This window comes from Papaver somniferum, chromosome 5 (genome assembly GCF_003573695.1).
Source record: "Papaver somniferum cultivar HN1 chromosome 5, ASM357369v1, whole genome shotgun sequence".
NCBI lineage: Eukaryota > Viridiplantae > Streptophyta > Magnoliopsida > Ranunculales > Papaveraceae > Papaver > Papaver somniferum.
The window spans coordinates 24675882-24692406 of NC_039362.1; the positions used below are offsets into that span (position 1 = coordinate 24675882).

The 16525-nt window shown below is 37.7% G+C and overlaps 1 protein-coding gene and 2 long non-coding RNA genes across 3 annotated transcripts; 1 reads left to right on the forward strand and 2 right to left on the reverse strand.

Moving 5' to 3' along the window:
* Positions 1 to 5369: 5369 nt before the first annotated feature.
* LOC113277338 lies at positions 5370 to 6635 on the reverse strand. Its single transcript, XR_003324863.1, has 3 exons — positions 6443 to 6635; positions 6192 to 6301; positions 5370 to 5483 (listed from the first exon to the last, which is right to left on the reverse strand). It is a non-coding gene; the product is annotated as an uncharacterized LOC113277338 (long non-coding RNA).
* A 1519-nt stretch (positions 6636 to 8154) lies between these two features.
* Positions 8155 to 10511, reverse strand: LOC113277339. The gene is made up of 3 exons (XR_003324864.1): positions 10415 to 10511; positions 10083 to 10220; positions 8155 to 9088 (listed from the first exon to the last, which is right to left on the reverse strand). It is a non-coding gene; the product is annotated as an uncharacterized LOC113277339 (long non-coding RNA).
* A 2412-nt stretch (positions 10512 to 12923) lies between these two features.
* On the forward strand, positions 12924 to 16489 carry LOC113278867. Its single transcript, XM_026527599.1, has 2 exons — positions 12924 to 13001; positions 13091 to 16489. Exons 1-2 carry the CDS (start codon positions 12924 to 12926, stop codon positions 16487 to 16489), a joined length of 3477 nt encoding a protein of 1158 aa, XP_026383384.1.
* The last annotated feature ends 36 nt before the right edge of the window (positions 16490 to 16525 follow it).

The window sequence follows — 16525 nt, forward strand, 5'->3', positions numbered from 1 at the left end:
CATGCAAATTAAAACGCCGGTGTCTACAAACGGTAAATCTTGAACTCTTACCTCTTTCAATTTCACTAACATTAGTGGTTGCAATACAAGAGTTAACACACGAAATCAATTCGTTCCTTGAAACCTGCAATAACGAACAACACTTCATTAGTTCATGGAAAATGATTTTCTCATAAAATCATGTACATAATTTTCATAATGTGAACATTCACACAACTGAACTATGATATTTACAATAAGACATGACTTCATCACAAATAAGTTGTATAGTTTGAAGGCTACTCAAAACCCATGTCTTGATTTTACAAAACAATAATTAATGCAATTTGTTCATATAAATTTTCAGAATTTATCTAATAAGAACAAATCCATGTGAATAAAATACGTCATCATGTTTCACATAAAATATGTCACGGCTACATGTAAAAAAAATATATTTTCCTTCGTACTAGTGTTTTATTAAAAACGAAGATTTATGCTAGTTTTGTGAAAGCTCACACCTATTGTGATAAAATACTAACTCTCATGAAAGCTTATAAATAAAATTTTATCACTGGACATAAGTTTACATACATAAAAATATATATATGTATATTTTCCTCGAATAAACATTATCCTTTAAAACGGAGTTTATTTCGGTATTATAAAAGCACACATCTATTAAGGTAAAATTTTGGTTCAAATGAAAGCTCATACACTAAGTTTTATCACTGGACAAAGGTCCACATATATACAAAAAATCTCTCATAAATCAGGTATTTTTATTAGTTTTCAAAACTAACGATCGAACGAACATATGTTTGATAAAACAAGGGTTTTATACAAAACTCACATCAACATATACACATGTATAGGATTTTGATATGGTGAAAGCATGAAACACTCATGGAATCATCAAACATCTAAAAAAAAAAATATTTGGACGCACCTGGTCGGTGCCGGCCGGAAGTTGGCCGGACGGTGCTAGCTCCGGTCGGACGGACGGTGACGCTCCGGCGAAAATCCTTCCTGCTCCTGTCAAGCTCGTACGTGAAGGTGATGAAGAGGATGGTGATCGTGGGAAGGAGAATAAAAAAAAGAGAGAAATAATCCTTTTTATACCTAATTTTATTTCCAAAACCTAATTCCATAAGGATTTACCTTTTGGGCCCGACCCGTGAATCCTAAACCAACCAAGGTTCCACCATCGAACCAGTGGTTCTACACTGTTTTATGTTCACTGGATGACGCTCTATTATGCCACAGAGGTTTTCGCTCAAACCATGGTTTGCTCATTCAGTCGAAATCCGGTAATATCTTATCTTATGACTAAGTTCAATTACTTATTTTTATTTATACCTGGAAAATCACCATTAAATGCTGACTTAGGAGCATGATTGTTCCTCACTAAGCAGGGGACTTAATGTAGATGGTGGATTTTCGACAAAGGGTAGAATTGTAAAACTATACTCCAGATTCGGCAACCAGATGAGTATTGAGACTCATGTCTCTCATTAAAGCATGAAAGCTCATGTCATAAATCTCTGACTGAGAAGGATGTCTCCCAGAGTACGTGCATATGTGTAGTCTCTCAGCTGAGGCCACGACACATCTCATGAATACTGAGAAATTTCAGTAATTACTCCGGATCCGGCAATCGGATGAGTATCGAGACTCATGTCTTTGTGCATGAAATCTCATGCCACCTCTGATGGAGAAAGTCTCTCAGAGAAGATGAAGATGTGAAGTCTCTCAGCTGAGGCCACAACACATCTCATACTGTATAGAATCGAAAGATTGGGCGGCTCCTAGACAACATGTCTGCTAGTATAGAGCGACAACGTCTTCGGGATGTAACCAGATTTTCCCCGACTATGCAAGAGGAATATGACACTCCAGGAAGTTCATATTGCTCAACCCTCAGATAATTAATGATCCTAGACAGGAAGCCCTTCTAGTACAGAGCCAACAATTAATTATCTTAAATCGTCTGAATATCCAGCAATATTCTACGAGTCGTCAATTAATCGCCTGAATATTCAACAATATTCTACGATTCCTCGTTATATTTCGTTACTTCAATTTGTGGTTCTTCCCAGCAGAATTCCACATGTTAGTAATAAATATTCAACGAAACAGGCATTTGGGCATCGAATAATCCCTGACAAAATGGTGCAAGTGTAATTAGCAGATAATACACAGACCATCATTTTGAGTGCACGAACGAGCATTTTAAAAATACGAACGAACGAGGAACCTATGCAAAATAGGAAGGGAAAATAATAATAATAATAATAATAAAATATTAAACAAAAGTGCCAGGAGACTAGGCTCACCAGCGGCCAGTCATGCCGTGACTAGTCCCGCGCCCAATTTTATATTTTACCATATTTTTACTATTTTCACGATCTCATGAAAATCCTCTCGTTTGAGCAAATTTCTTTTATTTCAAAGAAATTATCTAAATCACATGATTTTATAAAAAAATAATAAAATTAGGAAAACTTGTAGGACCGGGCTCTAGCGGGCCGGCCATGCCCTAACCGGTCCCACACGCCCATTATTTTATTATTATTTGGTGTTTGGTTTCCTGATTTCACGAAAACTCCCTGATTTCAACAAAATATCATGGTTTTCAACAAATCCCTTTGATTTTATGAAAAATTATCTAAAATCATCAAAATTACATAAAATTGGGAAGAGTGCCTTGGGGCCCGCGCCCATTGGACGGCCGGCCATGCCACGGCCATTGCCGGTCCCACACTCCCATTTCCTATTTTATATTTTAATTTATGTCTCTCATCTCATGGAAGTTCCCTAATTTCACCAAACTCTCCAGTTTCATGGAATTTCCCTTAAATCAGAGACAAATACATAAAATCACATAAAACTGGGAAAAGCATGCGGGACCGCGTGTCAGCCGGCCGGCCATGCCCTAGCCGTGGCCGGTCCCACACCTTGTGATTCCTTGTTTATTATTATTTTCATCATCTCATGTATTTTTGCCGGTTTCAGCAAAACCATGGATTTTGCATATTTTCTCCAAATGTTGCTCAAACGTGCATCAGAAAATACCAAAATTCTCAGGACTGAAGCACAGACACTATGGTGACACGAGCACATCCCCTTGACCAACCAAGGGTGACCCTGAGGCTTGCAAACAGCTGGTCCCGCATGTTTTAATGATTTTAACCTAATTTGCTCAGTTGCTCATATTAGGTTCGAACTCTTTCCAAACAATTGGAAGTTTGCTCAAACGACCATCTACTGGTCCCACGACCATCAAGAGCCGGTCTCATGACCTCTTGGTCGGCCCCTCATATTTTCTACATCAGGTTTTATGATTTGTTGCTCACATGAGCATTATTTCAGTAAATGATTAAGCCAACATTTAATCATTCTTTCACCAACTGGTCCTCAAGAGACTTTGGTATTTTTTGCTTATTCGAGCATATGGGCGTTATATGGTGAACCCGTCATCCCATGTAGCTGGTCCCGTGTTGATTTGCAATAAATCATCATTTCGGTAAAATTAGGGTTTTGAATCCAGAGCTCTGTAGAAACGTGATTCTGTGCAGATTCGAGCACTCTGATAATTTTATGTTGATTCCATGATTGATATTCATATTTATTTTGCTCGACCCAGCAGCCAGTAACTTAAATTAATATTTTATTTGGTCCAGCTACCAACAATTCATCAAAAGAACAATATTCGCTCGAACTAGCAATATTCACTCGAACCGGCAATATTTATTTTGCTCGAACTAGCAATATTTGCTCGAACTAGCAATATTCGTCCCATAAAGTCAGCAACTGACTCCACAATCACGAGATTTCAATCGTGTCACATGGGGGGATATTAACTATTTGGTCTGGCGGTCTACGACACGTATGTTCACCCACGACGAGAATGTGAGCAAGTCGTGCAATCAGTTGGAAGAGTCACCAAAGTAGTGGGTGGAAAGTTAACCAAGTCTCCGCACGATGAGTAATTGGTTTTAACACGATTTCCCCATTTCCCACTCTCTGATTCCAGCAACTGTCACACTTCATGGGATCATGGTGTTTTCAACTCCGGCATTATAAAATGTCTCTGAATCCTGATTAAAAAAGAGAGGTTTTTCGAACAATCGAACAACATTCGCAAAAACGAGCAATTTCTCATCAAAGTTCATACAAACAATCTTTCGTCTACACGAACTCACAGAAATTACTCTCAATTGATCAAAATTCAATCACTCAGAGCATTTTCACGCTGAATTCACAACACACCTACAATCTCAGATCACCATTGATCTCACGTATTTCTCAGCTTCCCTCCGACATATCAACCCATCCTCTCTTGTGACCGAATTGACTCTGGAACGAACATTGTTCTTGGTTTAGGCCGGGGTCTTAGGGATTGATCTCTCGAACTTAAAGCATTCCCTTCTTGCGGTGCATCTGTGTGAGGTTCAATATTTCGCTCGGTTCAAGGAGTCTCCACACGGTCGACTCTTCAATTTCGTAAAAACCAGCAAATCGTTTTTCCATATTCATAAATATAAAAATAATTAAAAACCAATTTATCTTTTAAACTGATCATCCAAAATTCACAAACTTTACATATTCGGAAAGCTCTTTCCGAGATCTACAAAAACAATACCAATATGACTATATAGTTTTCATTTTTTAAAAATGTTAATTTACACTAGTGCGTACAACTATGTTTGATAGGGAATATAGGCAGTGAGTTCGAAAATGATATACATCCCCCACTCATTTCCTCAGCCCATGTGTCAAGCATCTGTTGGTTAAATCCAATAATAATGGGACCCCCTGCTAATATCAATCTAGGGATCAAGGGCTAAGAACGATGACACCTAATGGGGGAAGGGAGTTGGGGAAGTGTAGCACTTCCGCAGTGAGTTAAAGTAATGCCTGCTGCATCAACTGCTACCTCTGCATGACCTGTAACGAAGATTCTATGAGACAACGATTCAATGAGACAGCGGTATCCTTGTTCAGGGGCGACAAGATGTAATTGGTAACCATCTTCTTCAATAATTATCTTTCACACGTTCTCCATCGCGAGTTTCTTATCAAATTTCAATTTTTTCAGAGCTGCAGGAAGTTGATTGTTGAAAATATTGTAGATTTTATCAGCACCTGGGCGTCTGCAGACAAATACGAACATTAAAAAAAAGAAGTAGGCACCACTTTGTACAAATAACAAAAACCAGAGAGTAAAGAAAAATTGCAGTTACATACATGTCGTCAAGATGTTCTTTGTAAATTTCATCAAAAAGAAACATATACAAAACAAGATTCAGGTTATGTCATCCCATAAGTCAGCCCCAATGTATGAGATTGAAGTCCAAATATTGAATATACTAACACTCTTACATACCTGAAATTGAAACACTAATGCAGCAATCAGACCAACATCAACTGAGTCGTTGGAGTTTAAATCGTTCATTACCACCTCCATGTAAGACCCCGTTACAATCCAATAAATGCTTCATCTGTAAGATGAGAATTCATCCACTATTCATTTTAGGGAATCATCACAAAGACCAGAAGTCCAAACCCGAAAACGAAAAAAGATTGTTCACTAAAATTAAGAGTCCAGGTGTGGGCTATATTATATACACATGTAATTTCTGTCACATGCGTACAATAATGTACACTTGTATTGTAGGTGTACTAATATGTACACATGTAATTTCTGTCATAACCAACAGTCAGTGACTCATATAAATCCAAGAAATGAAAAAAGATTGTTCACTAAAATTTGATTAAGGGTCCTAGAGTGGGCTATTATGTACACATGTAATTTCTGTAACATGTGTACATTGTACTTCAGCTGTCCAACCTAACTGTTATATTATAAGCCTTATATCTGATAGGAAATAAGAAATTCCAAGACATTCCACAAAGCAGATATGTATTCATATGAGATCGAAATTGAAAATAGATGAAATTCAAATTTGTTTGATGGGTAATAGAGACTAAGATGGATCGATCTCGAATCTGAAGTCCAATTTTGGATCGTAATCCTATATTGAAAACCAGATCAAGGTCTTCATAAATTCAAAAACTATGGTGAACTTCAAAAAGAATCAATATGTGCACAACTATGTACACATTAGCAATCATGTGTACAACTATGTACACATTAACAATCAACAGGTGTACAACAATGTACACGTTAATAATCAATATGAACTTACCGTAGTGGTTAAAGTTGCAAAAATAAGAGCTTGAATCCTGTCACCGACAACCTTATGCTCATTATCTGAAGGCCTCCAAAGAGAGGAAATCTTGTCGCTACGAAATATCTCTGGTGTGCCCACCAAAAAAAATGAGAACATTGTATTAACAACATGTATATGTCGATTGGGGACTTTACATCATGTACTGATGAAGGTTGATGTTTCTAATCTGCATTTAGTGCAGTAAGCAGAAACTCAAGGTCTCTTACCTGATTCCCGGGCGAATTATTAAAATCTTATCTTCAAGAAGATGGTAACAGTAATCAAGTTCACCTTCCCAACCGCCCAAGTCCTGAAGCGCCCAGTGGAAGAAACATGCCATCTTTCAATTTCATTAAGTTAAATTTCAATGGAGCTCCAAAGTTAAACACGACAAATGCTGAATGAACTTGAATACACATTCGCCAATAAAACTATTCCTCTTACAAGATAAAATTATATGGTCAATAATTTTCCATGAATGGGATAAAACAGAGGAGTACTGTTAGTGGAAAACTTAGCCCATTAATCTGCAACCCATCGCCTATGGCGCCTACATAAACTTACAATGGTTCATTAACTTTATCCAAACAATTAACTTTGTTCCTACCCAAACTCGGTTTATGTTAATCTCACTCAGAAGTTCATAATTCAAGTTCAAAATCAAATCTTAACAGAGTATACTAGATTACAAATATGTACACCTCTAGAAAACCTAGCTCTAGCATCAATACCCACATGATAGGACATCAATTCATCACAAAGCATACTAGTATGCAAATATATATACCTTAGTTATTTAGGCAAGCTTAATATGTTCATTTTCATGTTTTGGGCGTTGAAATCACCCTCGATCAAAAAATACTTTAGGTAGTCATACTAAAGAAGTTCTCAACAATAAAATATATGGCTTAAGGATGTTCAAAAGAGAGAACAAATTAAAACCAAACAATAAACCAGTTCTCAACATGTGTGTACAACTATGTACACACTTGCTTTCCCTAATTTCTTACACTTCAAAATGAATAACATGTGTACAAATATGTACACCTAAATAATTAACATGTGCACAAATATGTACACATTAATAATTTGGAAACCAAATGTGCACAGACTAGTAAAGCAAACATCCAACATTCTATGGTCCTTCTGTAAAAATTAATGTTCATCGATAGAAAGTAGAAGCCACTCTCATGTCGTAAGATATGGTATTCAAGCATCCTTTTCTTTTAAATGGGTCATAGAGTTATTATCCACACAGATGGAATCAAGACTACTAATCTACGATGATTTTCTTAAGATCTGACATATCTTTCATTAATCTAACAAAGAAATAATCAAGAATCCTACTAGGGAATTCAATATATCACATAGGATCTTAAACAAAATCTAGTTTTACAAAAACTAATACATTGGCATTAGACCACTCTAAATCAAGCAAAAACCAAAACCGACAAAAAAAAGGTTCGACACTCAAAATCTGAAAACCCCAAATGAAAAAGAAAAAAAAAACCGACCTTGACCAGAAGAGTCCTAAATCTGAGCTTTGATGACTATAATTTCAACTTTCAAACTCTGAGTGACCTGTTCTTATATGTTTCCTTCTTCGTTACTTTGGCCGCCAACATCTCAAAATTTTCTTGTGTTACAACCAAAACTTCAGAACCTAAAAAAAGAAACAAAGCAAAAATGGGAGAGTACTAACATCACTAAGCAACCAAACATGATCACCTAAAGAAGTTCTTGATTCACTAGTACCATGAAAATATTTTAAAATAAACTTTAAATGAAAGAAGTTTCTTAGAATCAAAACAGGTGTACAACTATGTACACGTTAACAATCAATAGGTGTACAACTATGTACACTTATACTTTGAAGAGAACGTGCAAACACCCACCAACACATTTTAATCAAATATAATGCCACATTTTATTTGCTGCATGCTCCATCACCTATAACACATACTTTGTCTATAAGCTACATAACACATGGACGCGATGTAAAAAAAAATGTAATGCTTGTAAAGGGAATCAAGAAATGTGGATTATTCACGTTGGGCTTCACATAATGAAAAAAGATGTGAAAGTGATTCACATCATGCTCTTAAATTTCAAGGAAACCCTCTGAGTGGGCAAACAACATAGCATGTCAGAGGATACAAAATTTGTAACAATAACGTTGGAAACAAAAGATAGCAAATTTAAAGCTTTTTAACTTCTTTGCTCTAGTGTTGAAAAACTATTGTTTTGGGGGTACCTGGAAAAACTATCGTTAAGATTGAAATGAACTTAAATTAAAAAGCTTTAAGGGAGGAGTGACCAGAAACATTTGTGGATGCTTCGAAGGGAGGAGTGGTATCTATGAAATTCAAAATAGATAATGTTGTGGAGTCAACAGTCAACAAACCAGGTGCTGCACTTGTTGGGACATCTATGCGTCGGGGCAACATCAAACTTATCCATATTCTCTTGTATAACAGATTCCTGGACCAGGAGACATGGGATGGAAGGCGTATCGTTGGATTTTGGTGGAGGCAGGTGCTCAGGTTTCTCAATACAAACTGTCTGTGTTTTAGAGGCAGAGGCAGCGATAAATTATGGAAACAAAATCCAAAATTCCAAACCGAGGAACATACCATTAAGTCATGAGAAACAACCGCGTTACCACCCATTCTGGACTTCAACTCCTCGGGCTCACAGTAAAAATGGTTTGCATCCTGGCAAAAGCGAGTTGCATCCTACCTAGAGCGAGTTGCATCATGCCAAAAGCATGCTGCATCCTACTGGTATCGAGCTAAATCTCAAACCATGTGAGTAATGACATCTCTCATACCCTGCACCGTACGTAGCGACGCTTGATAACCGCCAGAAATTAACTGAAAAAATGTAAGGAAGGTTCAGAGAAATCCAACACCATGGAAATTGTTTAAAAAGGCAACGAACATGTTGTTACCAAGTGGAAGACCAACCACAAGGTTACCCAATGGATGTGGGATATTCATCTGACGTGTCTTCCCACCAGCAAGAGTGACATTCCAGAGAGGAAATTTTCCTAGATCTAAAGGACGAATTTTATTATTGTCATGTGTGCAGGTGGTAAGCAAAGCCAGACACCTTGCATTCAAGGAATACATAAGGTCATGGAGGAGATCAACAATACATTGCATAAGGGACCGATAGCTCGCTTAACACCCTGAAACAAATGCAAACGGCCAGACCCTCGAAACGATAGTTTTGCCAGGTACCATAAAAACAAAATGAACTTAAATTAAAAAGCTTTTTAATTTTTTTACTTGTCTGAATGGTACTTTTAGGTGTCATCAAAATGCTTCAACTTCTATGTTAATTACATGAACTTAGATTCCAAATTAATTGATTCTAAATGGAAGGACATGAGGTATACAATGTCACTCAGTTGTTATATCGATAATGAAATGCTAAATTTCCTAATTGAATGCAATAATTAAATGTCGCTATTACCTTATCAAGGGGATTAAATCTGAATATTCTGGAACAGATAGCAAGTTATTTGAAGATGAATATTTTTTTTTTCCGTTCATTCTGTTGGGTAACCCTGTTCCTTAATCTCATCATGTCATTTCTCAATTTGTTTCCTATATCAATGAAATTAATATCTTAAAAGGAAATCTCAAAAATTCAAAATTACTAAAAGAGCTCTCCATTAAATCTTTGATATTCTTCAAATTGATTACTAAGATATTTGAAAAGTATTTTTCCTTCTTCAAGCATATATAAAAGCTAGTGAGAAGAAATTGAGCGGAAACGACACAAAAAAATCTAAATAACAACAAATTAGGGCATAATTATATGAACACACAAGCGAAAATGAAGATTATATATTACTATTACCTGTTGAGACAATCGTTCAATCTATTTAAAAAATTCCATTCATAAGCTTTTCCGTCTCTTGAGATACTGCTGCGAAAGTTTCAGCTTCTTTCATTACTAAACCGTCTTCATTTTTGTTCCTCTTCTGCCATCTAGCCCCTAAAAATAAGATCTAGAATAAGAAAATCTAACTAAAATTCTTCATCAACAGATCGCTAGAGACGAGAAATAAAGAGATATGAGAAAATATTGGATCATGATCATATCTAATCATAAAGCAAATATCCGGAATCGATAAAAAATCGAATGAGTAATCAAAATGAATAAAGAGTAGTCAAAGTTCAAATACTAACCCGAAATCTAACGGATGAACTGAAAATTGATTCATCTCATATAGAGATTCTGAATCTCCTCATTATTGTTGCAGAGATCTGTTGCTGGAGAAATGAAATGAAAAACTGGTTTACGATACGTTTTTGTGTGAGAGGGTTATTTTAGTCAGCAAAGAAATACAATTTGGACTGAATCGTTAAGATTTGGACCAACTCGTTCTAGATATGGTAAATTAGGAACGATTTTTTGGGGACCATGGTTTTTTTGGGGGACCATGGTTTTATTTTGGGTAAACGCATTAGAAGTAATTTTAGGTCACCCCATATCTAATTATTTATTTAATACTTAATCTACCCTCTTAATTAAATTTAGGTTATGATTAGTGAATGATTTAGTTAAAAACAATTAGTGAGATTAAATTAAAAGATGGGTTTATTATTAGTTGAGTAGAATTATTGAGAGAGTAGAGTTAGAGAAGATGAAGGAGAAAAACATGAAAAATAATTTTTTTTTCCAATTCACTAAGTTTGAGTATTCAAATGATGAAAACTCATCTGATTCTAAGTTTGATTCTTTATCGGATCGTAAAAACCCACTTTCCGAAGATCTCTGGGACAAATCTTTCACTCACGGAGACATGAAAACCTGTCACTATTTCGTCCTGAAGACTGATGCGACGGGAAGTTCATCTCCATCCTCTCCTAGAATATTTGTTAATCTTCAAAATGATCCGGATTTGAACTGGATTTTGAACAGTTCGGTTACTTTATATGAAGAACAAGTAACCGAACTCATCTGAAGCTGTAATTCGGTTGCCCCATGAGATGAACAAGTAACCGAACTCATTTGAAAGTGTAGTTTGGTTACTTGTTCCAAACACGCAGGTTACCGAACTCTCAAATAATAGAATTTTTAGGAGTTACAACGTTATGTTCGGTTGGTTCTCAACTAACCGAACTTTGGTGTACAAAGTTCGGTTGGTTCGCAAACTGCATGCACTTTTGATCTAACCGAACTTTACGTAATATAAGAGTATATAAGTTTACAAAGTTCGGTCTTTCGCAAACTTGAACCTAACAGCTAACCAACCGAACTCTGAGTTCGGTTTCTGCGATAAAATTGTGAAGTTACCGAACTTAACAAACAAGAAAAATGTGAAGTTCCAGCGTCTATTGGCTAAGTTCGGTTACTTTGTAGTTTTACAAGTTTTTGCGAACAAACCGAACTCTATTGGCTAAGTTCGGTTATTTTGGAACTCAACATAGTGGCCACAACAACACAGTTCGGTTAGACTGGATTTGTTTTTTTTCGGTTCTAAGGGTGGAGTTCGGTTACTTTATAGTTTTAAATTTTTTTGCGAAACAACCGAAGAGAGAGTTCGGTGACTTAGTTTTAAATCCAATAGAACCGAATTGTTCTTCGTGTTCTTCATTTTCAAGAAGTTCGGTTAGTAAATTAGGGTTTTTTGGAAAATCGGCCTAACCGAACATGGCTCTGTAACTCCTATTAAAACCCTATTTTGATGATTTCTATTCGATTGAAGCAATCAAAATCAAATTAAAGTGAAGGGTTTGTTGGAAAATACCTCTGGAATGGTCCCATGACAGAATCAGGTTGCGGCTGGCGTCTTTTATAATCGATAAAATTATTATGTAATCGAACTTAATTGTGATTGCATTGATGTTATTACATTTCTTAAATAGGCGGCGGCGGTGGTGGTGGTAATCGGTGGTTGGTGGTGGTGATAATCAGAGGTGGTGGTGGTGGTAATCGGCGGTGGTGGTGGTGGTGGTGGTAATCGGTGGTTGGTGGTGGTGATAATCGGAGGTGGTGGTGGTGGTAATCGGCGATGGTGGTGGGAGGAGGTGGTGGTTATATATATAGGTGGTTATTAGGTTGGTTTTAAATTAAATTAGGTTAAGAGTAAGTTAGTCATTTCAACGTTTTAGGACACCCCTTATCACTATAGGGAAGGTGGCCTAATAAAATCATGGTCCCCTTAAAAAAACCATGATCCCTAAAAAATCACCTCCCAATACTAGACTTTAGGTGGTTGGACTAGTCAGTCCTAAGCCCACTAAAAAAGGATTAAACGTCAATTTCTACTACTGTACTTGGCGCTGAAATCCAAAACATGCCCAGAGTTCACCTGTGTTGCGACTTCCAATCAAAAATATACACTGTCCCTCAAAAACCGGTCCGCCAACCAAAACCCACCTGGCAACCACTGCTTGACAAATTAAAAAACTATCAAGTTCGCTTGGCAACGATACTGGAATCCGGATTACAAACCGGAGGCTATATTATGATTGAACTAGTATATATCCTTCTCAATTTGTTTAGTAATGTTGATTAATTAATTAGAGCTCCAAGATCATTTCGTGACACTTGCCCAGATGTACCAAGTAAAACTGACACCTAGCTTAAGTTTAAGTTTTTTATGACTGTAAAGAATCGAATAACAGTAAAAGATAGCCTTAGAGCTGACTAAAAACTATCAGTTGTAAAGAATCCACGGCGATAATTACTATGGATGAGCTTTCACATTCGAAGAAGAGAAAAAACACTGAAGCAACAACAACTAACAGAATTGGAGCCAAAGTTGAGGTAATGTGACAAAATTTCTACTGCATGCAGCAGTTTTTCATTACTTTTTCTTCCTTCATTTCCTGAATGTGGAATTTGTTTGTATATAGGTTAGAAGAAGTGGTGTTGAACAAGGGTTAGCTGCAGGTTCATGGCATTGTGCTACAGTCATTGCATGTAGTCCTCTCAACTGCACTGTCAAGTATGATCATCACCTTTTAGATGGTATGACAGATACGATTAATGTTGACCATTGTTATAATCATCGATGTTTAATTAGGCCGATTCCTCCCTGTACAGTTAAATTTAGTCTGTGTTATGGACTTTGTGTTGATGCATTAGTTAATAAAGCATGGCGTGAAGGTGTGGTTTTCGATTACGAAGACGGGGTTTCAGAAAGATTAGTATTTTTTCCTGACATAGGTGATACACAAATGATGAGAATTGATGAGTTAAGGGTGACACAAGATTGGTATGAAGTTAGTGAAACTTGGAAGGTTAGAGGGAAATGGATATTACTTGATTTGATTGAGGATTATGAAATGGAGTTTCCAAATGTGGTTTCGGTTAGACAGATTTGGTATGACTTGAAACAAAAGAGTGGATTCAGGAATAAAGAGTGGACTTGTAATGAAAAATCAATGTGGGTTGATTTGTTGTGGGAGTGCATTTTGCAGAATTTGGATACATGTGTTGAGTATGCTCTTAATGTACTTGTTGGAGATTCGGTTGAAGAGCCAATTCAGAAGCTGAGGAGGAGTAGTAGAAAGAAGAACTGTGGGGGTGTTTTGGAAGCTGTGGAAGAAGGATACCAGTTTGCAAAATCTTTATGTGTTGACCCTGCTGAGAATTTGAGTGAAGCCGAAGATGATGAAGAATATTATCCAATTTCATTTAAGAGGAGGAGGAAAATCAAAGCCTCGGTTGCTGAGAATTTGAGTGAAGCCGAAGATGATGAAGAATATTATCCAATTTCATTCAAGAGGAGGAGGAAAATCAAAGCGTCGGTTCGTGTTGTTACGGAGGATTTAGTGAAGGAATCGGAACGAGTAGGGAACTCAATGTGGATACCTTTTACTGAAGCTAAGTTCTGCCCTGAAGCTTTAGAGAATTATTTAAAAGCAGGTGAAAAGCATTCCCAGTTAGAAGCCAGGATGCATCTCTGTTATATAGGTTGGAAGATTGAGTACAAAAGAGATAAGCGTGGTCAGGTTATGTTCCGTTATTTACCACCCAAGGGAGGAGTCTTGTATTCACTTCGTGTCGCATGCCAGGTCATGAGTTCAAGACTTCAGCAGGTTCCCTTATCTAGGACTCGCAGAAATGATTGTCGTCCTAGTGCGGTATCTGAACCACTTCACTCGGGAACTTATGAAAGTCAGGTAACACCTACAACTCATAGCAAATTGGATGTTATACCTGAGTATTGGCCTAAGCCGTTGAGAGATTATCTGGTGGCATATCGGGCTAAAAAGAAAAATGTTGAGTGCTTACGCAGAAAAGCAAAGGAGCACCTCTCAGGTGTTGGTTGGACTTTGTCTCCTGGTTATGTTTCTCCAAAGACCAAAGAGGTTCGCTATGTTTCACCAAGCAAGAATGCATATCGTTCTCTTTTGACTGCATGCTTAGTACATTGTAAAGAAGAAGAGTATTATAAACACCTGGAAGTCGGTAACATACAAGAAAAAAGACGCAGGAAGCAGCGGAAGAGACAAAAAAGCAGTTTTTTCCTTCATAATGGAAGTAAAATATGTGGCAAACTGAAGAAAAAGAAGGCCACTGAGTGCAAAACCCGTGTTCCACATTCGAGCAAAAGGGCACGGCAAGTTGTGGTACCTAGTTCTGCAGATCGCGTCCCTCGAACTGTTCTCTCTTGGTTGATAGAACATAATATGGTCATGCCAAGGGAAAAAGTACGTTACTTGAGTGTAAAAGACACATCTATAATTGGAGAAGGAGAAATTAACTGTAACGGAATTAAGTGCAATTGTTGCAAAGATGTTTTTGGTCTGTCTAACTTTGGACGTCATGTTGGTAGCTATTATACGCAACCATCAGCCAGGATTTTCTTGCAAGATGGAAGGTCTCTGTTAGACTGCCAGAAGCAACTACTGAAGAATCAGCTGAATGACATTGAAGTCGAACCTTGTCAGAGATTCAAAAGAGATCCGGTGGATAGAATGAATGATGACATATGCTCTGTTTGTCAGTATGGGGGTGAGCTGGTGCTTTGTGATCGATGCCCGTCCGCATTTCATTTGAATTGCCTAGGGATAAAAGATTTGCCGGATGGAAATTGGTTCTGCCCTTCTTGTCAGTGTGGAATATGTGGCCAGAGCGAGATCAGTGGCGACTCTGAACAGCACCCTGAAAAGGAAGTTATACGCTGTGATCAATGCAATCATGAATATCACGTGGGGTGTGTTACGAAAAGAGGGTTGGGTATGCTGGACTTTGAACCGAGCAGTAGTTGGTTTTGCGGTATAAGGTGTGAAAAGTTATCTGCAAGTCTCCACAGACTTTTGGGGAAGTCAGTTGCTGCGGGTGTTGATAGTTTATCATGGACTATTTTGCAGCCTAGAAGAGATGCATGCCACCCTTTTGCTCCATCTGATGCGGAGGCTGATATGGAGCTTCAGAGTAAGCTCAATGTAGCACTTGGCGTAATGCATGAGTGTTTCGAGCCCATTACAGAACCTTATACAAAGAGAGATCTCATAAAAGATATTATTTTCAACAATACGTCAGAGCTGAACCGGTTAAACTTCTGGGGATTTTATACGGTGCTCTTGGAGCGAGAGGACGAGCTCATCTCTGTCGCGACAGTCAGGATACATGACGTAAAGGTTGCAGAAGTACCCCTTGTTGGTACACGTGTCCAATATCGTAGGCAAGGGATGTGCCGTATTCTACTTGATGTTCTTGAGAACAAGCTCAGGGAATTAGAAGTAGAGAGGCTGATTTTACCTGCTGTTCCTCAAGTGCTACAAACATGGACTACTTCCTTTGGTTTCTCTAAAATGTCAGAATCTGAGAGATTAGAGTTTTTACGGTACACTTTCTTGGATTTCCAGGATACCACAATGTGCCAGAAAATCTTAAGGATGTCGCCTGCAGCAGAAGCAACAATGAGACCAAGAAGGAACCGACCTAAACATATAATCAAGTACAAACAAAGGAAAGAAAATACTGAGACAAATGGGAGCATCATCATTCCTGCATTAATTCAAGCAGAAAAAGCCGAATGGAGGCAACATGCCGAGCAACAGCAAGTAGAAGCTGACGCCGAAGATGTTTCTGACTCAGTTGTGACAGCTCTTCCACTACAGATGACAACAACATTGCAAGATGAGACTGACCAAAATTGGCATAGCAGTGAGCCCTCCATCTTTCAGGAGTTCCTGCCAAAAGATTCCTACGGCGAACGGCAGGATTACCAATGCTCACGCGAGACGACACCACCAGTTGAGAAGTTTGCATTAGTAGTTTACGGAGAAAACAAAAGCTGATACAATATCCCAGTTTGTATGGATGGAAGTGGAGAT